The sequence below is a fragment of the Stigmatopora argus genome, chromosome 2, assembly GCF_051989625.1.
Source record: "Stigmatopora argus isolate UIUO_Sarg chromosome 2, RoL_Sarg_1.0, whole genome shotgun sequence".
In the NCBI taxonomy this organism is placed as follows: Eukaryota; Metazoa; Chordata; class Actinopteri; order Syngnathiformes; family Syngnathidae; genus Stigmatopora; species Stigmatopora argus.
In genome coordinates, this window is record NC_135388.1 from 192749 (window position 1) to 218428 (window position 25680).

Consider the following 25680-nt stretch of genomic DNA (forward strand, 5'->3'; position numbering starts at 1 on the left):
GGTCGTACGCATGCACCAAAATGCGTCATTTCGTCTTAAATCGAGATGCAACCAGTGTTTTTTTAAAATTATAATATTTTAAATATATGTCTGAATCTACCACGTATATAACATTTGTTTTTATAACTCACAAAATGTGGATTTAAATTCAAATGTATGAGTAATGTAAAATGTACAGAATGAATCAATTTTTCAAACGGCTTTTTTTCCTTTTAATATATAAATACGTTAAATATGCAGGCTGCAGCACCCCCCGCGACCCTAGTGAGGATAAAGCGGTTCAGAAAATGAGATGAGACGTGTGGATTGCCTGCTTGGGGCATTCACAATAATTACCACTAGATGGCAGTGAACCTAAAAAAATAACCTTAGTAGTACTTAATTTGTCCAACTGCTGGTTCCGTATTTATTATTATCTTAGCTCGCTGCTAATCAAGAGGCGCGTTGATTTGTAACACATTTCTCACCACAAATCAAACGTAAGGTGTTCGAGTGTTTTAATCATCGTTAACGCGTACCCATTTCATGACAGAACAAAAAGAGAGGAGCAATCCTTGGTCAAAACCTTTCTTCTGCCGAGCTGGTTTGCTGTTTTTTATTTATTTTTATTTAAGTACTGTTGAATACGAAAAAAACAACACACTCAGCCTAGCTCATAGATACCCGTAGCACACTCTAGTCAGCAATGCCCATATCTGCGCACCTATTCAAATGTTGAGGCACGCTTGGATCAAATCTTCACTGGTGAGTGCTTTTCACGCCAACACACTTGTGTTTCGTCTGGGAACATCTTTTCCCACAAACCGAGCAGGAGAAACGTTTCTCCCCGGTGTGCGTTCTCGCATGGCGTGTCAAGTTGGCTTTGCGATGGAATCCGCGACCGCAAACCGAGCAAGAAAAATGTTTCTTCTCGGCATGCGTTCTCGCGTGAGTGGTGAGGGTCCCTTTGTCGGAGAAGCTCTTTGTGCAAATCAAGCAGGAAAAGGGTTTCTCCCTGGTGTGCGTGCGCGCGTGAATTTTTAATTGTCCCTTCTGGGCAAATCGATGTTCGCAAATGGAGCAGCGGAAAGGTTTCTCCCCGGTGTGGGTTCTCGTGTGTAGTTTCAGGTGCGTCTGGAGCGAGAATCGTTTGTCGCAAAGCGAGCAGGGGAAAGGCCTCTCCCCGGTGTGTGTTCTCGTGTGGCGTGTCAGGTTTGTTTTTCGATGGAACCTCTGACCGCAAACCAAGCAGGAAAAACGTTTGTTCCCGGTGTGCGTTCTGGCGTGAATATTCAAGTTGACCTTTTCGGAGAATCTCTTGGCACAAACCGAGCAGGAGAAGGGCTTTTCCTCGTTGTGGGTCCTCGCATGAATCTTCAAGCTCCCCTTTTCAGAGAAACGCTTACCGCACACTGAGCAGGGGAAAGGTTTTTCCCCAGTGTGCGTCCTGGTGTGACTGTCTAACGTTCCCTTCTGAATGAAACGCTGGCCGCAAAAAGAGCAGACGAAAGGTTTCTCTCCCGTGTGCACTCTGTGATGAGTTTTTAAATTCCCGCGGCTGACGAAAGATTTGCCGCATACCGAGCAGACGAACGGTTTCTCCCCGGTGTGACTTTTGGCGTGCTCTGTGAAGTGACTTTTTTGGGTGAACCTTTTACCGCAAACGGAGCAGACGTACGGTTCCTCTCCGGCGTGGGTGGTCATGTGCCTTTTCAACACCATCTTGAGGCTGTAGCTTTTCCCGCACTCAGTGCATTTCCACTCCTTCTTGTCACTGCGCCCCGCCTGGTGTCCTTCGGAATCTTCGTCTTGACCGTCGCCGTAGTCGGGAGAGCGCGACGTGGCGTCGTCGCGCTCTGACGGCGGCGGCCCGAGTTCGTCAGAGGGCGACGTGGCGTCGTCGCGATCTGACGGCGGCGCCCATTGGCGGCGCTCTAGCGACCCTCCGCGGCCTTCCGCCGCTCTGCTCGGAAGTTCCGCCCCTTTGCCCGTCTCAGTCGAGCCTCGGTCTTCACTTTTTAAAGGGACGCCAGTGGACTCTGTGTTCTCTTCTTCCTCATTCTCCTGTTTAATGCACAGCGAGACCGTCCCCTCCTCTTTGACACGAGGCTGCCCCGCTCGCACAAAATTCTCCTCTTTGATGCCACGGAACTCTTTCTCCTCTTTTTTGACCCCAGGGGACAGCCGCCCCTCGCCGACGTCTGTAAGACAAAAGGAAACAAATGCTTATCCCGTGGTCAAGTCCATCTACTAAATATATACTACTTAAAATGCCAATATTTTATGCAGGGACTTTTGCAAAGGATCTGCACAGTTGGGTGGTTTTGAAAAATATTTCCCCACGTGGACTCAAGCACGTGGATACATTTGAAGAATATTGAATTGAATGCTTTTTATTGTCATTATACAAGTAAATGATGCCAGTCTTTCTTTTTGCACGTCTTTACATCTTTTTAATGCCGAAACCATTTTGAACGTGAGGCACTTCAAATGTTGTGAGTTTCCATTCAAAAATTCCATTCACTCCCAAACGAAAGAGCGAAGAAGGTCGCCATCTAGCGGCACAACAACCAAACAATGACTACGTACATACTACCTAGATTGAATCATTTTGAAAGACACCTAGCCCTTTCAGCTGTCCAAAATCGTTGTCATATATCATCAACAATTGGATTCTAAAATGTTTGAATAGGAGGAATGCTTTCACAAGGCCATCCTGGCACTAAGTAACGTCTTCCAAAATCTACCAAATGGCCACCTTGAAAATGAAGGCAGGTTGCTTCAACAACGCCAACTGAATAAAAAACTGACCGGGTCCGCGTCGTAGGGCGTCTCGAGGACTTGGAGATGGTTTTTCCTCCTCTTTCTCGTCCAACCTGACCAACCCGACCGAGCCGAACAGGCCGAGTTCTGCTGCTGCCGTCGTTGCTGTCCTTCTCGAGCACATTTCTTCTTCCCACATCTTCTCGGACGGAGCTCACGCTTCCGGTTCACAGGGGCAAGGCGATAAGCCTTATTACTGCCCCCCTCAGGTGTGCAACGTAAGTACAACAGGTGGATCAGTGACGTTCGAATATTCGGCGAAAGGAAAGATGTATTTTGTTATTAGATGCAAATGTGTTACATTTTTGAATGCTACTATTCCTACTTTGGTGCTATTTTTGCTGATGTTTTGACAATAATAATGTGACTTCAGAATTTCAATTCTATTGGACTGACTGAATTATTGACAGTATTTTCAATCTCTTAAATGTTTGGTTGGCCTCTTTTGTGTATCTGTTTAACATTATGGGAAATAATGATCTTATCGGTACATTTGTTTTGTGCACTATTGAATAGTTTTATTAAACAAACAACAACAATAATAGGTCAGAATTTCTCAAGCCTAGTTTACTAATAGTATTGCAAAATGCTATGCTAGCATACCAGTGTTTCCCCAAAACTGAGACCACCGATACAGAATTAAAATGACATCATCTGCATCTGCACCCATTTGTACTTGTCAAGCTGTCCAATGCATTTCAAGTGGCAGGGTGGCAGCGAATAAACATTCAGAAGCCATCTGGATTAGTTGCAGCTGCTTGAATATTTTTTTTGTTAAGAGAGGTAAATATGCCATTTGCCGAGGCCAAAAAAAGGCTACAAGTGGAATACAGCGGAACTAAAAAGTGTTTCACTGCCATCAACAGCGACAGGCGTCCAACTCGTTTGGACGATTTGAGACATCCAAAAAGCGACTACACCGCGCAGTCCCGATTGGTTTCTTCAGCATGCGTCTGCACGTGTTTGCTTAAATTTCCCTTGGTGGTGTATCCTTTGCCACATACGGTGCAATTGAAAGGTTTTTCTCCGGTGTGCGTTCGCACGTGTGTGGTCAAACTCATCTTTTGAGTGAAGGTCAGGCCGCAAACCAAGCACTTGTGAGGTTTTCCCCACTGTGCGTCTTGGCGTGCGTTCTCAAATATTGTTTGAGAGTGAACCTTTTCCCGCAAACGGCACAGGCGAAAGGTTTTTCTCCAGTGTGTATTCGCATGTGATTGGTTAACGTCCCCCTTTGAGAAGCTTTGAGGCCACAAATGGAGCATTCAAAAGGTTTCTCCCCCGTGTGTATTCTTGTGTGCGCTTTGAAGTACTGCTGCTGGCTAAAGCTTTTCCCGCAAACAGAACAGGCATACGGTCTCTCCCCGGTGTGCTGCCTGGCGTGTATGCGGAAATACTCCTGCCGCGTGAAACCCTGACCGCATACCGAGCACAGATAGGGTTTCACCCCGGTGTGTTTGATGGCGTGGTCGCTCAAATGTCTCTTTTTGACAAATCTCTGACCGCAAACGGAGCACAGGTAAGGTTTTTCGCCGGTGTGGGTTCGGATGTGCTGTCTCAAATTGGACTCTCGAGTGTAGCTTTTCGCGCACAGGGCGCAGGTGAAAGGTTTTTCTCCCGTGTGGATTCTCGTGTGTCGCTTCCACCTGGACTTGCTGAGAAAGGTTTTGTCGCAGAAGGGACACTGAAATGTTTTCTTGCCGGCGCGAAGCGCCCCGTCACGTCGCGGGCCTTCGTCCTCCTCCTCCTCGTCGACGATCGCAACGGCGTCTTCGGGAAGGGCGACCGCGTCGGAAAGGGCGAACTCGTCTCGCTGCTCGGGATGGAGGTCTTCTACGTCGGAGTCTGCGGGACAGAAAGAGACTGGTGTTGCGCTCCAGACCGCTAGGCTTGCCAAAAGTAGTCGTACTGGATGGACTGATGCATGCATCAGGATATCATACAAGTCAATATCATATCCGGCCGGCTACAACATTTCAACACCGACGCACACCGCAACCCGTGGAGGAGCGATTCCGATCGTCTGAAAATGACGTGATCGGTTCTGATTTGCGATCATGTGATTGGATTGGGAACCTAGCAATTATTGAGCTGCCAGATGGGGAGAGAGAGAGAACCATTTGGAACGCAATCTTCCATGCAAATGTTCATACCGGTACTGGAGGAAGAATGTTGAAAAGTGGAAGGCGAGGTTTCACTTCGACATACACCTAGAAAATGGAAAATGTGAATCATTACATGGATTACTGCACGTGCACGTGTACGAGCAGCTCGTACAATGCAGCGACAAAATCAGCACACCCCCTGAAACGCTAATTCTATGGGCTAGACTTGAACTTACCAGCAGCATCAACATGCTCCCCTTGGATAAAAGCAATTTCTTCCACAGCTAAAAAACAGAACGGATGATATGGATCATATGGATTATGAATCAACGATATACTGGTAAAATTACTTACGGACGACACGGCCCGCGTTATCTTCAGCGGGGGAATCGGCTGCCATTAGAATGAAGGGGGATGGGTTAATGCACACAATTGTATTCATGACTTTCCAAGTTATTGCAGGGGTGTGTGTGTTGGTCATTTCCGTCAGGTTTACAAGGATACAAGGCTCACGATAGTCAACATATTGACGGTCTAATATCGTCATATGGCGCACCCGTTATTCGTATATACGTACTATCATTTCTTGACGGGAGCATATTCGAACCTGTGGTGTATTCCAAACTATTACGCGCATGCGTACTTTGATGTCTGTATTGTTGCACACTTGGTTCACTTTCATGGAAAGTATACCATCGCTAAGGTCAAACACTCCTATAGATGATACAGTCAAGTAGTATTACAAGTCCGTAACTTACACTTATTTAGGTCTTTTGCCGATTAAACGTAGCTTATGGAGAAGCACCATCAATTTCGTCACACGCAGTTTCTGCGTGTGATGACAAGTAGGCTTTTTTGTGTTGTGGTAATGACGACATGGCCTGTGTCCGATTGTTATTACCGGAAATGGCATCTTCGGTGATGTGAGGAACCACTTGGGATGTGGATGCTACTGCACTTCTCAAGTTCTTTATAATAGCTCCCGTGTAGCCTAAAGATAAAATGCAACAAACACGGGCATCGGACAAGGTCTGTTGAACAAAATGGTCACGAATGTCGGTGTTTAGCAAAGACGTGACAGAAAAGCGTCCAAACCAGCTTGACGTAACGAAGCTCGAAGTAGTTCGTGAAATCGTCGACGTTTTCTCTCCTTTTGCAGCATTTCTCCAGCCAACAGACAGACGCTATTAGTTCGGGGAGCTAACTGTAGATAGCTAGCTAGCTACCTAGCTAACTACCTACCTACCTAGCTAGCTAGGGCCACGAAATGCACAGACGCGAGCTCGCCGCCGAGAATGAATTGCGCGTGCATGAGTAGAGCCGCGCGCGCTGAGCGTAATGCGTTTCGAGAGAATAAGCTTTCTCAAAGCGACAAACGACCTTCGGGATGCTAGTGTAGTACTATTATGAGTCGCTGTCTTCTTCTACGCTCGTGGTGACATCTGCAGTAGGATAGTGACGTTCGCGAACGACTCACTAACGGGAACGGGGAGATAGGGTGGGCATAAAATGTGAATTAATGCAATACGCTTCCGTACAATACGTTTCATATTTACACATGCAAACAATTGCCGCTAACAAACGAATGAAAAAAAAGTAAGTAGCGAGCGACTTCAACCGTAGAACTCTGCTCTGTTGTCTAATTATCTTCACAGCAAATTGGACCGCGACTCAGAAGAGGGCGCTTCGTGCTCGGAACGGAACGCGGCCAGCTTGTTTCCTGCCTGTCTGGGTCGTTGCGGGGACGCGCGAACCAGTCTGCCTCCCACCCCGACCCCCCGCCGTCGCTTGCTGGCTGGCTGGCCGGCCTCATTCCAGCGTGAAAGACGGCCTGCCCTGGCCGCCGGGAGCGAGCCTGGACCTGGGGACAAAACGTGTGGCCTTAGCGGGAAAACGACGACATGCCGGCGGTGTCCAAAGGGGACGGAATGCGCGGCCTGGCCGTCTTCATCTCCGACATTAGGAACTGTAAGTTTATCCAAGTTATCCGACAGCATAAGAAACAACTCGACTTTGGGACTGGCTCGACTACAAACGAGCCTCGGGGAACGATTACGAATGACTTCGACGGCTCTCTGAGTTTTGTACGCTCGTAACTTTGAAGTGCAAATTGATGACTGACTGACAGCTAGCTGGCGAGCTAATTAGCCATTAGCTCGGAGCCATCTCCGACATTAGGAACTGTAAGTTTATCCAAGTTAGCCGATAGGATAAGAAACAACTCGACTTTGGGACTGGCTCGACTACAAACGAGGAGTCGTCTCGGGGAACGATTACGAATGATGTCGACGGCTCTCTGAGTTTTGTACGCTCGTAACTTGGAAGTACAAATTGTTGACTGACTGACAGCTAGCTGGCGAGCTAATTAGCCATTAGCTCGAAGCCACGACGAAGGGCGTGACCGTCACTTTTAACGCAAAAGTTTGCCTTTGAACAATACAAAAGAATAGAGAACTCTAGCTGTAGTTGTTTGTGTGTATTGAACAGAATTTGATATAGATATAAATATATATGTATGTATGTGTATATATATGCATATATCTGTATGTATCTATATATAGATGTATATATAGATATATATATAGAGAGATATAGGTATATATATATATATATATATATAGCTATATCATTTTTTTTTTTTTTTTAAATAATGTTTTGCGTGTGGCTCTTGATCATCGTTACTGAAACCTTTTTTTGGGGCGGGGGATTCCTTTTCAGGTAAAAGTAAAGAGGCAGAGATCAAGAGAATCAACAAGGAGCTAGCCAACATTCGATCCAAATTTAAAGGTAAGTCAAGCCCAAATACTGAGAGCACATACGTTTGCTGGCTTCAACCTGCAAATATTTTTTTTCAGTGGACAAGTGACACATAAAAGTAATAAAAATAACTAAAGCAAACATGATGAAAAGTAAATTTGTTTTGATTCACAATTCTCCATGGAACATTTAAGAACAAACCGTGAAAAGCTATTTGTGGGATAAAGTAAGAACTCACACTGGAGCCTACATATTTTTGCTCAAATGTAACAACGTCTCTAATCATCTACAAATACGTGTGACTGGTGTTTACTTTCAAGACTGTTAGCGTTAATAATGAATTATTATTGGAAGGAAGTGTGTCGGCTGCGTCCCGCGTTGCTATTTTTCCTTGTCCTACATTGATTACTCTCATACGGTTGGCAGGGGGAGACGTCGGCTAACTGTCTTGAAAACCGTTGGTGGTAAAACTTGGGGATGTCCCAATATTGTTTTTATTGACTTCCAAGTTTTTCAATACCTATATTTTCGAAGTGTAAAAATAATGCAAGTCTCACATTTCCTATCACGGTTTGATTGACAGCAAGCGAAAATAGCAACGGCGTTGAAACCGTGTGAATCACGGATCCGATCTGATCTTGTGACCGAGTCCCATTTGCCATTTTGGCCGCCATAATCGTACTAAGTATCACATCCAAGCGACGCTAGTACTAGTAGTAACCCCTAATCCAGGGGTGGGCAAACTATTCCTCTGTGGGCCGCCCGCCCTGGTGCTTTGGTTCCAATCTCCAAAGAGGAAAGCTTTCCACAAATGTTACAAGTGCAATCAGTGGATTGCGGTGCATTTTTCCCGTGTTTTTTTGCGTTAGTCAGTGCAGTATGAAGGGAAAAACAATGGGTCCAAAGCAAGCAGGTGCAATGAAGTTTTATACCGTTTGGCGATATATCTCGTGGGATCGTATGGGAAATGTTTTTTTTTTTTTTGAGCGCGTCTTACCGCTGATGGCAGCCAATCCAATATCTTAGATTGTGCAATATTTTAGAATTTACCTGGCTGAGATGTGACTTTTTATACTTTTATATTACTACAGTGGTACCTCGACATACAAGCTTAATTCGTTCCGGGACTGAGCTCGTATGTCGATCTTCTCGTTACTCGAGCGAACGTTTCCCATTGAAATTAACTAAAAAAAATGATTTTTTTCCAGCCCTCTGAAAAAACACAAAAAACAGGATATTGGATTGGAAAAAATGTTTTTCTTTCTTCTAATTCGCCATCTATTAACAAAGTAACACATAACTAGTGGTTTAATAGTAATAAAATGTGTTTAATCGAACTAAAATTGGGCGGATTTCGCCGACGGGAGACAGAGGCGCACAGAGAGGGCGGGTTCAGGTTTTTTTTCCACGACAACGCACTCGTAAACGGAACAAACAAATTTAAATTAACTTGGATTAATATATACAGACACACTCAAACATACATTTAATGTAACTTTACACAAAACTGAATTCTAATTTTTTTTAATTTTTTTTTTTATACCTTCGTTCTCTTCGGGTTAGTTGTTTGCCACGCTTCGTAGATATTGTTATACACAAAAGAGATGCGGCCAAAAAAAGACAGTGCGCTACAATGATAAACAGCCTCTCATGTCATGGCCACCTGGCTTGGTCGCCTCTTGAAATTTTAATTGTATCGCGAGCGAATTATTCGATTGAAATTTTCGTCGTACCACGAGCATTTCGTATAACGAGCGGTCGTATGACGAGTTATGACTATTTATGTTTTTGTTACTGGGAAAACGCACTTTGTGGAGTAGCACCACCAATTTCGTTATATGCAGCTGTGTATGATGACAATAAATGCTTTTGATTTGATTCTGGAAGTGAAATGCTACGTTTGCTCCAGGTGACAAGGCTCTGGATGGCTACAGCAAGAAAAAGTATGTGTGCAAGCTGCTTTTCATCTTCCTCCTGGGCCACGATATCGACTTTGGACACATGGAGGCCGTCAACCTGCTCAGTTCCAACAAATACACGGAGAAACAAATCGTAAGGCCGCTTTGCTTTGATGGCTTTTCAGCAGTTTATTACATTCATTCCCGTTGGCCTCTCAGGTAGTGAAGCGAAACACAAAATGAAAACAAAACGTAACGCATCAAAACACCGAAACACACTTTTTCTTCCTTTGTTCCTAAAAAAATGCAATGTAAAATGCAAATCCATTTGAAGTAGGAGCGAATGAACGTTGGTTCATTTCCTGCCACCGTCCCTCTTCAAAGTTCTCGACTCGTTTTGAGTTTTGAGTCAATTGTATTATTCAATAACATCTTTACAGGACTTTACAAAAAAATCCTTGAGGAAATCTAGATATCTAACGCCGTGCGGGGGTCACTGGCCTTGACGTCCGCTCTCCCAATGGATTTAAATTGGACGTCGATGGTCGTTAACGGTGGACGACGATTTGGGATGCTCAAAAAGAGTTTTAGATCAACAACGCCGACTCCCGAATAGTCATGGATTATTTGCGTGAGTATCCCTAGTGCGCCTTACGTTAAGTAACAGATAAATGCGAGGCTACGTACTTGGCGTACGTACGTAAGTCCGAGCATGCACACGGCCTAGTACATGTTGTGGAGCTAGTGCAAGGGTGGGCAAACTATTCCTGCAGTGGGGGCGGGGGTGCAGGTTTTGATCCCAACTTCTAAAGAGGAAAGAAAGCTTTCCACAAATGTGGTATGTTACAAGTGCAATCAGTGGATTGCATTCAGGTGCTTCTCTTGCCCAACCCCCTTTGATTCAATATTGTCACCTATGTATGTGCCGGATGGCTTTGCAAAGCCCCCCCCCCTGCCTGGTATAAACTGTCAAAGCCAGTTCAACACTTTTTTTTGGACCTATTTCAAACGTAGGCCATCAAAGTGCAGACTTTTGACCATTGAAGAGCGAGCGAGCGCCTCGAAGAAATTGAAGCATTGGACATATGAAGGAAGACATAGCGTCCCTCCCATAAGACTAGGCATTTATTTAACAGGGCTGGGCAAACTCAAAAAAAGGGCAAAAGTGAGTGATTTGGTTACAACCTCGAAAGAGCAAAGCTTTCCACAATACTAGTGTCCTACGAGTGCAATCAGTGGATTGCAGTCAGGTGCTTCTCTTGCCCAACCCCCGCTGGTTCAAGTTTGTCAGTCAACTCGGTCGGTGCCGGATGGATTGAACCAAAAGTTGCTCCCTCCCCACCCACAGCGGCCCAACCCCCGTTGATTCAATTTTGTCAGCTCTATGTCTGTGCCGGATGGCTTGGAAAATGAAAAGCTGCCCCCTCCTCCCCTGGTGTAGACCGGTGAGGCCAATCTGAGACTTTTTTGGACTGATTTAAAACATCAGCGATCAAAGCACGTACAGTGGTACCTCGAGATACGAGCTTAATCCGTTCCGTGACTGAGCTCGTATGACAAGTTACTCGTAACTCGAGGTAAAGTTTCCCATTGAAATGAATGGGAAACAAATTAATTCGTTCCAACTCTCTGAAAAAAACACCAGAAACAGGATATTGGATTGAAAAAAAAGTTTTATTTCTTATAATTCGCCATATATTGACAAAGTAATAAATAACGAGTGGTTTAATAGAAATAAAGTGTTTAATCTAACTAAAATTGGGCAGATTTCGCCGAGGGGAGAGGGGCACAAAAGGGGCGGGGGGCTTCGTTTTTTTTCTTCCACAAAACGCACTCGTACACGGAACAAACACTCCACCCTCACGTTCGCTATCGATGGGCTGTTTGCTGTCGTACTATTCCCTTCAAAATATTCCGAAAATGATGCACACAAATGTCCTCACAATCGAATAACGCACGACGAGCAGCAGTCTTTTATCAGCGATCGCGCCGCTGCTCATGTTGTTGTTGTTGTTGGGCCACCTCAGGCGCTTGAGGATTACCCTCAGCAGCGCTAGAGCTGTCACTGGAACGCGGATTAGTTCATCCAGGGGGTAGCCGGAGGTGTGGGGCAGTGCGAATATCTCCGGCTGGATGAAAAACGTAGGGCGCCACGTTCCTGGGTGGCAGCTCTGGGTGGTTTTGTTGGATTCGCATGGGATCTTCGGGGCCGCTGGCTAGCGGCTCCTTTTAGCTTGTAGCATCTGTGTTCGCATCCCCTCGAACGGCGCCTAGTGCCATTGCCTGTCGGCGTTGTGCGCACGAGTATACTTCATTACCCAGAAAGCCCTCTTTTCACCGCGCATGCGCGTTGTGCGTTTCCTGGTCTGAATAGCTCATCCGGTGCTCGTAAATATTGTTATACACGAAAGATATGCCAAAAAAAATGCCATGGCAACCTGGCTTGGTCGCATCACGAAACTTTGACCGCATCACGGGCGAATTATTCGATCGAAATTTCCCCCGTAAGACGAGCATTCCGTATGACGAACGGTCGTATGACGAGGTACCACTGTACTTTGACCATTTTGACCCATTGAAGAGCGCCTTGGCTAAATTCAAGCATGAGGACATATATGACAAGGCGTTCATTTAACAGGGGTTGGGGCAAACTATTCCGCTAAGGCAGGGGTGGGGAACCTTTTTGACGAAGAGAGCCATAAACAATTCATATTTTCAAACATTATTCCTTGAGAGCCATACTCACAATTTAAAAGTCAAAATACATGAAAATGTGTGCATTTATTAATCATTTCACCACTTTGAAAGTAAAAAAAGTCTCTGAATTCTTTTAAGAATATTTTTTCACGGTTGCTAATCAATGAGTATCAATGAGTATGCATGCAAAAGAGTTTAATTAAGAAAAAATATGATTAAAAAGGCGCTATAGATAGTGTCGGCGCCACAGTGTGACGCTCCCATTGGTGCGTTCGGAGCTTAGGTGGTCTTTCACCAGCGGTTCCCATATTTTACCACACTGGTTAGCAGAGAGCCATATACACCCATCAAAAGAGCCACATATGGCTCCCAAGCCATAGGTTCCCTACCCCTGCACTGAGGGCTGCCTGCAGTGGGTGCGGGTGGGGGTGCTTTGGTTTCAACCTTGAAAGAGCAAAGCTTTCCACAATACTAGTGTCCTACGAGTGCAATCAGTGGATTGCCGTCAGCTGCTTCTTGCAGCCCAATCCCCGCTGCTTCAAGTTTGTCAGTCAGCTTGGTCGATGCCGGATGGCTTGGAATGAAAAGCTCCCCCCACCCACAGCGGCCCAACCTCCGTTGCTTCAACTTTGTCAGCTATGTCTGTGCTGGTTGGCTTGGACCAAAAAGCTGCACCCAAGCAGCCCTGGAGAAGCGCTTTGCCCAGCCCTGCCCTAACCCATCCGATGTGTCCTGCAGGGCTACCTGTTCATCTCGGTGCTGGTCAACTCCAACAGCGAGCTGATCAGCCTCATCAACAACGGCCTCCGGAACGACCTGAACAGCCGCAACCCCACCTTCATGAACCTGGCGCTCCACTGCATCGCCAACGTGGGCAGCCGCGAAATGGCCGAGGCCTTCGCCTCCGACGTGCCGCGCATCCTAGTGGCCGGGTGAGGAACAGTCATTGCCGTCTCTCGTTTATTTTTGCAGGAACCTCGGTTTAATGCACTCGTACTGACTCGATACTAACAAACACGCAGCTTTTTTAAAAGGGGGAATTCGTAACAAAATGATACTAAATGTTGACAGCTGAAAAAAATAGAAAGTTTTTAAAAATACAAATAATCATAAATTATTTATCCTTATTTTGGAAATTTCTTGAATTTTATCAACTTTAGGTTTTATTTATTATAAATTTCTCTATTCAGTTTCTTGAAACATCTTTTTTCCCAATTTAGGATTTTCTATTTTTTAGTTCTAGTATTAAGTATTTTTCATACGTGTATTCCTCCTCCATTTTTCGTTGTCAAAACAGGCTTGAAGGAGTTTTAGAACAAAAAGAGTAGTTCTTCCTTATTGAGGTCCTTTTTGAAATTAGGAAAATAATCCTAAAATCAATTTGCATACCACATAAAGAATGAGTGTGGTGGTGGACGAGTGGTTAGCGTGTTGGCCTCACGGTTCTGGGGTCGAGGCTTGGATCTCAGGTGGGTCCTCACTACGTTCTCCCTGGGCTTGTGTGGGTTTTCTCCAGGTGCTCCGCTTTCCTCCCACATTCCCAAAAACATACACGCTAGGCTATCTGATAGAACGCTCTAAATTGTCTGTAGCTCCGCGTGTCTCATTGCGCCCTGCGACTGGCTGGCCGGCAATTCAGGCTGTTAAAGGAGCCCCAAGAAGACTTGATTTTTGTCTTTGTCAGGGACACCATGGACAGTGTGAAGCAGAGTGCGGCGCTGTGCCTGCTGCGCCTCAACAAGACGTCGCCCGACCTGGTGCCCGTGGGCGAGTGGACGGCCAGAGTGGTCCACCTGCTTAATGACCAGCATTTGGTAAAAAAAATAATTAATTTCATCGAGCTATGTTGCCTCATGCTCCGTTGCGCTAGTTTGTCGTATAGTTCCCGCTCCCTCCCTCTCTCTGTCTAGCTTTTACTGTAGCTCAGGGGTGGGAGCGTACACTAATGGTGAGAGTAAGATTCCATTCAGTCTTCGAGTTTCCTTTAGGCTGGAACAATGTGCGAATGCGCAATGGTCACATCTCGGCCCGTGCGACATGTCTATTTTATTTATAATTTCATTGTTTTGTTTTTGAAATTGCACATCCGACTCATTTAACGGTACACGGTCGATTGGTCGCCAATCTTTTGGTCTCCAATCTTTCGGTCGCCCGGAAGGTTATTGATAATACCATTTAAATCGTTGCTCAAATTCCCTAAATACAAACTGCGAATGACTATTCAGTCACACTTAATGCCCTAGTAATTATTAGGCTAAAGAAAAGCTCCAAATTTCCCGGACTTTCATTGTTTTTTGTTGGAGAACTTGTTAAGACCCTGACGGACGTCGCTTCTTAAAGGGACAGCGCATGTACATACAAACTCTTATACACTAAAAACGTCGGCTCAAAAGACCGGCGACCAATCGACCGCACACGCATTTAACGAGCGCATTGGGCTCTCCGCTGACAACAGCTTTTGCGCGGAGCCGGCAGCCTCGCCTAGCACAAACCAGCGCGACCGCCGCTGGTTAAGCGATACGTTGATCTCGAACACTTCAAACTTGCGCCACTATTGCGTGCTTCGATTTGCTGGGGACGGCACGGGATCTTTCTCGGCGTCGAGCCAATTTGAGTACTTTCACTGTCTCTCTACCGAAAAGTAGATGGCGATAGGTCGGCTCCTTGCAAAGTAAGCGAGAAAGTTTGAGCGCCTTCTCTTTTGCTTTGTCCATCTAAATCTGTTTGATTTTGGCAGCTTTTTCTGGTTGGCATTGTTCATTCGCCCGCCATGACCTGGCCGTTTTTTTTTCTTTTTTAGGGCGTGGTGACGGCGGCCACCAGCCTGATCGTCAGGCTGGCCCAGAAGAGTCCGGACGATTTCAAAACGGCCGTGTCGCTGGCGGTGGCCCGGCTCAGCAGGGTGGGTGGCTGAACCGAACGCCACCGTGGCCTTTGACTCCAACGCGCGCCTCGTTTTGCAGATCGTGACGTCGCCCGCCATCGACCTTCAGGACTACACATACTACTTTGTGGCAGCGCCGTGGCTCTCGGTGAAACTGCTGAGACTTCTGCAGTGCTACCCGCCACCCGGTCGGCGCCCCTTTTTGTTTCGCAATGTTGAAAGGCTTTTGGCCACGGCGGCGCTGAAACGCCTCCGTCCCGTCCGGCAGAGGACACGTCGCTGCGGAGTCGACTGACGGAATCTCTGGAGACCATCTTGAACAAAGCCCAGGAACCGCCCAAGTCCAAGAAGGTCCAGCATTCCAACGCCAAGAACGCCGTGCTCTTCGAAGCCATTTCGCTCATCATCCACCACGACAGGTCCGTTGGGTCTTTTTTTTATTATACAGACGCTCCCCTACTTACGAACATTGGAGTTACGAACAACGGTACATACGAACATGTCTGCAAATTGCGTTTATGTCGAAAAATGTTCGTAAGTTGGATTTTGTATTGCACGGCTTTTTCCAAGTAGTGCTTCTTTCCGCCGCTAATACCGACGCCTGGTGGCGCTGTGAGAGCTCGGCTCACCTAGCATCCACCTTCCTCTGCCCAGTTCGTTGCAATGCGGAAGTGCGTGAACGTATCTCCAGTGCGCAAAGAACCTTTTTCATTTGTATCATTAAATATCCCGTGCATCCATTATTCAATATGGTTGGTGAAAAGCGAAAGGCTTCTATTGAGGGAGGTGCAAGGAAGAGGCAAGCCATTTCATTTGAAACCAAAGTGGCAATAATAACGAAGCTTGATGCGCGTCAGAAAGTGGTGAGCGTTGCACGTGAATACAACTTGAATCGTTCGACCGTCAGTACCATTTCTAAACATAAAGATCGAGCAGCAGGACCCAAATATTGAACGTTGCACAAAGTTTGCCAATCAATTGAATGATGCCATACAGTGCTACCGCATCATTTATGATGAAAAAAATAAAACTGCAATCGTCATTAGATAGCTTCTTTCGGCCACTTTCTAGTAAATCTCTCTCTCTAATGTATGTATACAGTACTGTATGTATTCTCTCCACGTTATTAAATGTTTTTTTCAGTACAAACCAATGCTGGTTACTTGTACAAGCCTTAAACGTACAAATGCACTTATATAAACCTTCAATATACTTATATAGGCCTTAAACATAAATTATAATACAAAATATAGCACTGAGCAACTTACGAACAAATTCAACTTATGAACAATCGCTCGGAACCTAACTCGTTCGTAAGTAGGGGAGCATCTGTAATGCTTTTTTTGGAGAGCTCGCTACGGATATTGAAGCAAGGGTCATTTGGTATGTTATGGCGCAGCGAGCCCACCCTCCTGGTCCGAGCGTGTAACCAGCTGGGTCAGTTCCTCCAGCACCGGGAAACCAACTTGCGCTACTTGGCCCTGGAGAGCATGTGCACGCTGGCCAGCTCCGAGTTCTCCCACGAGGCCGTCAAGACTCACATGGACACCGTTATCAACGCTCTCAAGGTCAGTTGCATTTTACCCCTCCTTTTATTTTGGCTACGTGGGATTTTTTTTTTCTTAGGCACCCTTAGACTGCAGTCCAATGGAATAATGTTCTTTTATTTGCTTCCGATGTCTGTTGGCGTCAATGGCAGCCAATGAAATTGTCCATCATTCCCCAAAATGTTTTTTTCCCCCGCTGATTCCAGAATACACTTTTTTTGTTGTTGCATCAATTGCACAAGCAAGAAAAGGGAATTGAGACCCGTCACTCATTCAATGACTCTTTACTCTTTTTGTTTTTCAATTCTTTTTCCCTTTTACATGAGATTTTACACTTGGTTTATTGAATTTGTTAGTTCCTGCCTGATTTTACATTTAACGTAAATACCGGCCTCGCAGTGGGGGACCTGGGTTCAATACAGGTCGATCCACCTGTGTGGAGTCACTTTTATTTTTCACTAAAGTAGAGTTTGGTGAATGCGCATATGAAAGTGTTGGGGTTGGGTAGCTCCAACGAGTTTAAGAACCACTGATTTAGTGTTTGTGGCTTCATGATGCGACACTTTTGGCAAGTTTGAACCACCATCATTTTTGTTTAGTCATATAGTATTTGCCTGAATTGAAATATTTCTTTTGGATCAAACTCGGTGCTGTTTGGTCACATTCACCAATGTGGTTTTTACCGCCCCATTTTTTTTGTCTGTTTGTTTTGAACTGGCTCACTTGCTCGCTCGTCGCTCAGACGGAGCGAGACGTGAGCGTTCGCCAGCGCGCCGTGGACCTTCTCTACGCCATGTGCGACCGCAGCAACGCCAAGCAGATCGTGGCCGAGATGCTGAGCTACCTGGAGAACGCCGACTACTCCATCCGAGAGGAGATAGTACGTACGCTCAATATTTATACAATAATATCAATATTTTGTTTGTCCAGAGATTCTTTGCCGATACCGATGGCATGTTTTAAGGCTGGTAAATACAGACGCTCCCCTACTTACGAATGAGTTAGGTTCCGAGCGATTGTTCATAAGTTGAATTTGTTCGTACGTTGCTCAGTGCTATATTTTGTATTATAATTTATGTTTAAGGCCTATATAAGTATACTGAAGGTTTATATAAGTGCATTTGTATGTTTAAGGCTTGTATAAGTAACACACACTGGTTTGTACTGAAAAAAACATTTAATCAAATGGAGAGAATACATACAGTACTGTATACATACATTAGAGAGAAAGATTTACTAGAAAGTGGCCGAAAGAAGCTATCTAATGACGATTGCAGTTTTCTTTTTTTTTTTCATCATAAATGATGCGGTAGCACTGTATGGCATCATTCAATTGATTTGCAAACTTTGTGCAACGTTCAATATTTGGGTCCTGCTTCTCGATCTTTATGTTTATAAATGGTACTGATGGTCGAACGATTCAAGTTGTATTCACGTGCAACGCGCATCAAGCTTCGTTATTATTGGCACTCATTTCAAATGAAATGGCTTGCCTCTTCCTTGCACCTCCCTCAATAGAAGCCTTTCGCTTTTCACCAACCATATTCAATAATGGATGCACGAGATATTTAATGATACAAATGAAAAAGGTTCAGCGCCAGGCGTCGTCGGTATTAGCGGCGGAAAGAAGCACTACTCGGAAAAAGGCACACAATACAAAATCGAAGTTACGAACATTTTTCGACATAAACGCAATTTGCAGACATGTTTGTATGTACCGTTGTTCGTAACTCGAATGTTCGTAAGTAGGGGAGTGTCTGTACAGTGCAAAAACAATGCCAGTGGTAGATGTCAATTTCATTTTTTTTTCTATTGAGCCTTTCATGCGCGGACTAAAAAAAATTGTTAAAATTTACACTTATTGAAAGACTGGAACCGCCCCCCTTACCTCCCAGGTGCTGAAAGTAGCCATCCTGGCCGAGAAGTACGCGGTGGACTACACCTGGTACGTGGACACCATCCTCAACCTCATCCGCGTGGCCGGCGACCACGTGAGCGAGGAAGTGTGGTACCGCGTCATCCAGATCGTCATCAACAGGGACGACGTGCAGGGCTACGCCGCCAAGACCGTCTTTGAGGTGAAGGCCGTCCCGCCGTGGGGAGTGGGTTAGGGCCCGTCACGGACGGCCCTTGACGTGGCGGCGGGCCCTCGCCGTCCCTCGCAGGCTCTTCAAGCGCCCGCCTGTCACGAGAACCTGCTGAAAGTGGGAGGCTACATCCTGGGCGAGTTTGGCAACCTGATTGCCGGAGATCCGCGATCCAGGTACGAAGGGCGGTCGAGAACCGAGGCACGCACGGCCGCGGTCGCTCGGCTCAAACGGCGGACGGGCGTACGCCGTTGCTTTTCTGCTTCAGCCCGCTGGTCCAGTTCGAGCTCCTGCACTCCAAGTTCCACTTGTGCTCGGTGCCCACGCGGGCGCTGCTGCTGTCCGCCTACATCAAGTTCATCAACCTGTTCCCGGAGGTGAAGATCACCATCCAGGAGGTTTTGCGCTCGGACAGCCAGCTCCGCAATGCCGACGTGGAGCTGCAGCAGAGAGCTGTTGAGTACCTCCGGCTCAGCTCCATCGCCACCACCGACATCCTGGTACGCATCGCCGGGAGCCGAGAGCGAGGGGAGGGACGGCGGCGAGGGGACTCCTCCCACTTTTCCGCTCCCTCAGGCCACCGTATTGGAGGAAATGCCGCCTTTCCCGGAAAGGGAGTCTTCCATCCTGGCTAAATTGAAGAAAAAGAAAGGAGCCGGCAAGGTGCCCGGCGTCGACGACACGCGCCGCCACGTCAACGGCGATCCGGAACACAACGGCGAGAACGGCGACGCCGCCGCCGGCAAGGTAATACTGCCGCGCCCGCTTTTCATTTGGCCACTTTTGGCTGGCTTTTCCTACGTTCTCTTTTGTAATGGTCCTTTCTTTCCCGCCTTCTTTTGGTCAGTCCTTTCGTCTGCTGAAGATGGCGCCTCTCGCCAACAGGCCCCGCCCCGCCCACTCTATTCCTGTCCCGGTACTCGAGATACTAACTGCGTTTGAACTAAGGCCTGACGTTTGGAGTGTTCCGTTTCTGACAGCTAATGCTAAAGTTGTGTACGCCAATGAAGTCGCGCGCCCGCCACGCATTTCTGCTCTTACTCGTTTGTTCCTGGGAATAACGGGAACGCCGAAATTGACACGGCAGGCACGCGTGGTAGAGATGGATTGGCTCGACGTAAAACACCTCCATCGGGTTGTCACGTTCACATGCCGGATTCTTATTTCCATCTTTTCCTCCAGATCAATGTGTGTCTTGTTTGCATTGGGGGCTTTAGCGGTATTAGCTAGCGCCACTGTGAGCGGACGATTCGCCGACGGACGTTTCGCCGAACGGACGTTTCGCGCGCTGCATATTTAGAAATATGTCCAGCGGGGGGCATTACATGCCCTTGTTATTCCTAAATGAATGTTATCTGTAACGGGCCGTATATGGCCCGCGGGCCGAGGTTGAAAAACTTGTACACACGATCCGGGGGCGGGGCGAGCGCACGAATCCCGTTTCGGCGAAATGTCCGTTCGGCGAACTGTCTGTCGGCGAAACATCTTTCGGCGAATTGTCCGAGTACATAGCGCCACACGCACTCACGTAGTAGTACATGGTACTAAGAAATTGCCCGCAGTTGACGAGCAAGGCTTTGGAGATGATTGATTTTGACTGGGGATCTTCCACCCAGAACTCGTCAGCGCACACCCTGAACGACCTGCTCAACCTGAACTCGCCACCCGCGGCCCACTCCAGTCTCCTGATCGACGTCTCGCCGGACGCCGCCTCGGATCCGGCCTCTGCTTTTGGCCCCGCCTTCGACCTCGCCCCCGAAGTGTCCGAGGAAAGTTTCGGCAGGTTTGTTTCGCCCAAAAATGATAGATCGACCCACGTTCGATGACATTTTGATCATTTGCCGCAAGCCAAAGATTGGCTGTGCATTTGATGGCCTCGCTTAAGCCTTTAAGCGAGGTCATCAAATGCTACATACGTTTAAAAAAACAAATCTTTCTTTCCAAAAATGATTTTTTTCTTGATTATGTTAGTTTGGGTTTTTGTGTTGCCACAGGTTTGTGTGCAAGAACAACGGCGTCCTCTACGAGAATCAACTTTTACAGATCGGCCTCAAGTCCGAGTATCGGCAGAATTTGGGTGAGGGGCTTTTCCATCACCCTCCGTGGACACGGAGGCCGCCGTCGACGGCGACCCACGTCCCATCCGCCGGTCGGCGCGGTTGACCACGCTACGCTCTCTCTTCCAGGTCGCATGTACGTGTTTTTCGGCAACAAGACGTCCAGCCAGTTTGTCGGCTTTTCGTCGTCTTTGAGCGTCGACGACGAGCTCAAAGCTCATATCCTTTTGCTGTTTTTTTTTTTTTTTGCTGCCCCACGGCCACGGCGCCCAGTTTTTTTTTAATCTTTAATCCCGAACGCACACGTGGACGTGCACGCCAAAGCGGTGGATCCCGTGGTGGAGGCCGGTGCTCAAGTACAGCAGGTCCTTAACATCGAGTGCGTGTCGGAGTTCAGCGACGCCCCGCTTCTCAACATCCAGTTCAGGTATTTAAATAAATAAAAAAAGAGGCAAACAAAATCCCAAGTACGGGTTAGAAAAGTACGATTTTCCATGGTGTTTGGAAATGATGATTTGTTTAACTCGACTGTGCTGCTTTTGCAGGTACGGCGGCGCGCCCCAAAACATCTGCATCAAACTTCCCGTCATGCTCAACAAGTTCTTCGAGCCCACCGAGATGACGTCCCAAGACTTCTTCCAGCGCTGGAAGCAGCTGGGCCTGTGAGATACCTAAGGCTTTTTTCGTAAAAAAACGACATAGTATAGTAAGGTTTTTTTGTAAAAAAACGACATAGTATAGTAAGGTTTTTTTGTAAAAAAACGACATAGTATAGTAAGTTTTTTTCGTTAAAAAACGACATAGTATAGTAAGGTTTTTTTGCAAAAAACAACATAGTATAGTAAGGTTTTTTCGTAAAAAAAAACGACATAGTATAGTAAGGGTTTTTTTGTAAAAAACGACATGGTATAGTAAGGCTTTTTTCGTAAAAAAACGACATAGTATAGTAAGGGTTTTTCGTAAAAAACGACATAGTACAGTAAGTCTTATTTCGTAAAAAAATGACAGTGTGGTAAGGCTTTTTTCGTAAAAAACGACATAGTATAGTAAGGTTTTTTGCAAAAAACAACATAGTATAGTAAGGTTTTTTCGTAAAAAAAACGACATAGTATAGTAAGGGTTTTTTGTAAAAAACGACATGGTATAGTAAGGCTTTTTTCGTAAAAAAACGACATAGTATAGTAAGGGTTTTTCGTAAAAAACGACATAGTACAGTAAGTCTTATTTCGTAAAAAAATGAGTGTAGTAAGGCTTTTTTCGTAAAAAACGACATAGTATAGTAAGGGTTTTTTCGTAAAAAACGACAGTGTATTGTAAGGCTTTTTTCGTAAAAAACGACATAGTATAGTAAGGCTTTTTTTCGTAAAAAAACGACATAGTATAGTAAGGCTTTTTTCATAAAAAACGACAGTGTATTGTAAGGTTTTTTTTTCGTAAAAAACGACAAGGTATAGTAAGGCTTTTTTCGTAAAAAACGACATAGTATAGTAAGGCATTTGGCCAGCCCCCCCCCCCGACCGTTCCTCCGCTTCAATCATTTTCTCTGTTCCAGCCCACAGCAGGAAGTCCAAAAGATCTTCAAACCCAAACACCCGATGGACACGGAAGTGGCCAAAGCCAAGGTGAGCTCGTTCGCGGCTGGGGGGCGGGGGGGAGCTCTCCAACAGTGCAACGGTCCTGACGTTGGCGTGCCGACGTACTATACAGATTCTGGGCTTCGGCGTGGCGCTGCTGGACGGCGTGGATCCCAACCCGGCCAACTTTGTGGGCGCCGGCGTGGTTCACAGCAAAACCTCGCAGGTGGGATGTCTTCTCAGGCTGGAGCCCAACACGCAAGCGCAGGTAAGCGACGTGGGTCCGGCCGGGGGTGCCCCCTCCACAACGTTGGTCCGCATACTAATATTCACTCTGGTGATATTTTTTGGGGGGGGTGGAAAATGGCCACGGGAAACGGTCAAATTGGACCGCAAACGTCAAGATTGGTGTTGCGCAGAGAACATTTTTTTTGTGGCTCTTATGGTACTCGGATGATTCGCCTAAAGACGTTTCGCCGACGGACGTTTGACAGACAGACAGGTCGCCGAATGGACGTTCCGCCCAACATTCGTTCGGCCGAACAGAGGTTTCGCCGAAACGGGATTCGCGCGCTCGCCCTGCCCCCGTATGGTGTGTGTACAAGTTTTTCAACCTCGGCCCGCGGGCCATATACGGCCCGTTAGTATTTTTTAATCCGGCCCGCCATCGGCGTTGTCCAAATTATAGTGAAAATCAGATTGATTTCCCTTTGCCGCTCATCACTCTCAATTGATTAGTCTAGCGTCAATGGCAGCCCGGGAATAAGCACTCTTGGGCGGGCAGATGTAGCAGAACCGAGCCGTAAAATGACAGCAATCGGGTCAAATCCATCCTAAAACAGCATTTAATGATTAAATACAAATACTGGAGCTCTTTGGACATTAGAACCGAGCCCGTGACATTTAATGATTAAATACAAATATTTGTATTCAATCATTAAATACAAATATTTGTATTTAATCATTAAATGTCACGGCTCGGTTCTGCTACATCTGCCCGCCCAAGAGTGCTTATTCCCGTGCTGCCATTGACACTAGACTAATAAATTGAGAGTGATGAGCGGCAAAGGGAAATGAATCATTGATTTTTACTATCATTTGGACAATGCCGGCGGCGGGCCAGATTAAAAAATCCTAACGGGCCGTATATGGCCCGCGGGCCGAGGTTGAAAAACTTGTACACACACCATCCGGGGGCGGGGCGAGCGCGTGAATCCCGTTTCGGCAAAACCTCCGTTCGGCCGAACGTCCATTCGGCGACCTGTCCGTCTGTCAAACATCCGTCGACGAAACGTCTTTAGGCGAATCATCCGGTCACGGGCTCTTGTGAATAAGACTGTGATGTCGACGTCGGCAGCCCTAGCGAGCACGCGGGCTAACTCACTAATGGCGTGCGTGTGTCTTTTTTCAGATGTACCGTTTGACTCTACGGACGAGCCGCGAAGCCGTGTCCCAGAGACTTTGTCATCTGCTCTGCCAACAGTTCTAGAAGTGGAAAGTGGGTTTGCTTTTTCTTTTTGTATTTTGGGGCACATCGCTTTATGGCCTTTAACACGCACCCTTTTGCACTCGAGTCCACGAAAAGAGGCCGCTATTTTCGCTACTTGATGCCGTCGTGCTGCGTAGCACACTTTATACCACGGCTCATCTCCCGCAGGTGCCTTTTTTCATAGAAAACACTAGAACAGTGCCACACCACTTTTAACTAAAGCCATTTTGTGCACACACACACAGTATATTTCTATTTTCTAGTGCAACTCACTGCCTTGAGGAGTTCTTGCTGTTTGGAAATAAAAGAGCTTTTCTCCTCTTAAATGGTCATGCCTGTCTTTGGAGTTTCCATGACGTCGAGGAAAGACTAAAGAGCACCTTTTAAAGGTACCCGTAACTTTTCGGTTTTGAACCATTTTCATCACGTTTATTTGCGCGACAATTTGATTGGAAAGTCAAGGTCGGGCACGACTGAAGTACAGTGGTACCTCGACATACGATCGTAATCCGTTCCGAGACCGAGATCGTATGACGAGCTTTTGGTAACTCGAGCGGACGTTTCCCATTGAAATGAATTGAAAACAAATGAATTGGTTCCAACCCTCTGAAAAAACACCAAAAACAGGATATTGGATTGGAAAAAAATGTTTGAATTTTGTATGACGAGCGGTCGTATGAAGAGGTATGACTGTATTGTAACAAACACTTTAATTTTACATTGTATTCTTAATGCGCATGGGAACCTCCCGACGCCTGTAGGCAGTCCTCCTTGTTTAGAAGAAGAAAGGACGCGTCCTTTGGGATTCAACTTCCAAAAGCAATGGTATCAAAACGACTCGGAAAGTAGAAGCAAAAAAATGTGCGTGAAATCCGTTGAAGTGGGAGTGCTCACGGCCAATCATATTGCGGCGTTCCATCCACTCGGCGAAGGCTTCCCACGAGCGTCCTCGAACGGGCCGCGTTCCGTGCGGCGGTCAGTCTTTGTAGCGCACCTCCGCTCGGAGTTCCTTGGTGACGTAGGCGAGCAAGGCAGCGAGGACCCGCTGCCGGAGCGCGGCGTTGCCCGTCACCAGGGCGAGCAGATGGGCCGCGTCCGTCCAGTCCAGCCCCGTCAGGACGGCGCGCACGTCCTCGTACAGCTTCTCCCGTTGCGCCGGCGGCAGTTCGGCCAGGATCTGGGGCAGGGGGCGGAACTGACCGCTGGCCGACCAGGCCGCCAGCAGGCTTCCCGCGACTCCCCCTGGAGGGCAGAAAGGTAACTGGGAATTGGCGCCGCAATCAACAACTTCAAAATAGCAGCGGTGGTTGTGGGTGGGCCGAGGCTTCTGTGTCTGGCTATTTTTAACCGTTGTATTGCCATTGATATCTTTCAGTGAAGCTCCACCGTCCGTGCCAGTCTGACCCTGACCTAACACCCGGGCCCAAGCAATGGGGTTTCTCTTACAAAAAGCCTTACTATACTATGTCGTTTATTTACGAAAAAAGCCTTACTATACACGGTCGTTTTTCTTTAAAAAACCTATGCATTTTTTAGGAAAAAAAGCCTTACTAAACTATGTCGTTTTTTACAAAAAAGCCTTGCTATACTATGTCGTTTTTTTTTTACGAAAAAAGCCTTACTATACTATGTCGTTTTTTTTACGAAAAAAGCCTTAAATAAACGACATAGTATAGTAAGGCTTTTTTTCTAAAAGCGACATAGTCTAGTAGGGCTTATTTAGTAAAAAACGACATAGTATGTCGTTTTTTACTAAATAAGCCCTACTAGACTATTTCGCTTTTAG

The 25680-nt window shown here is 46.5% G+C and overlaps 2 protein-coding genes and 1 pseudogene across 6 annotated transcripts in view; 1 reads left to right on the top strand and 2 right to left on the bottom strand.

The window, feature by feature from the left end:
• Nucleotides 1-480: 480 nt before the first annotated feature.
• Nucleotides 481-7245, bottom strand: LOC144092866 (uncharacterized; annotated as a pseudogene). The gene is made up of 8 exons (XR_013306163.1): nucleotides 6000-7245; nucleotides 5806-5895; nucleotides 5259-5297; nucleotides 5141-5188; nucleotides 4953-5009; nucleotides 3723-4644; nucleotides 2791-2956; nucleotides 481-2180 (listed from the first exon to the last, which is right to left on the bottom strand). The product of XR_013306163.1 is annotated as an uncharacterized LOC144092866 (transcript).
• Nucleotides 5822-24220, top strand: LOC144089243 (AP-2 complex subunit alpha-2-like). 2 transcript variants are annotated; one of them, XM_077620103.1, is made up of 23 exons: nucleotides 5822-5933; nucleotides 6560-6872; nucleotides 7623-7691; nucleotides 9571-9713; nucleotides 12995-13188; nucleotides 13941-14070; nucleotides 15057-15158; nucleotides 15220-15328; nucleotides 15409-15559; nucleotides 16540-16708; nucleotides 17430-17567; nucleotides 18583-18765; nucleotides 18853-18950; nucleotides 19043-19274; nucleotides 19351-19521; nucleotides 20391-20557; nucleotides 20769-20851; nucleotides 20961-21049; nucleotides 21134-21258; nucleotides 21377-21493; nucleotides 22384-22453; nucleotides 22539-22673; nucleotides 23817-24220. In XM_077620103.1, exons 2-23 carry the CDS (start codon nucleotides 6806-6808, stop codon nucleotides 23892-23894), a joined length of 2820 nt encoding a protein of 939 aa, XP_077476229.1. In that variant the 5' UTR covers nucleotides 5822-5933; nucleotides 6560-6805; the 3' UTR covers nucleotides 23895-24220. The 2 variants fall into 2 exon arrangements, 1 of the variants encoding a protein (XP_077476229.1); XR_013305043.1 differs by lacking the exons at nucleotides 5822-5933; nucleotides 22384-22453; nucleotides 22539-22673; nucleotides 23817-24220 and having other exon boundaries at nucleotides 6287-6872; nucleotides 21136-21258.
• A 365-nt stretch (nucleotides 24221-24585) lies between these two features.
• Nucleotides 24586-25680, bottom strand: part of LOC144089307 (protein C19orf12 homolog) — a 40550-nt gene continuing 39455 nt past the window's right edge. For all 3 annotated transcript variants that reach the window (XM_077620107.1, XM_077620108.1, XM_077620106.1), the window contains exon 4: nucleotides 24586-25136. In XM_077620107.1, coding sequence (XP_077476233.1) covers nucleotides 24871-25136 — 266 coding nt within the window. In that variant the 3' untranslated portion in view covers nucleotides 24586-24870. The remainder of the gene's footprint in view (nucleotides 25137-25680) is intronic.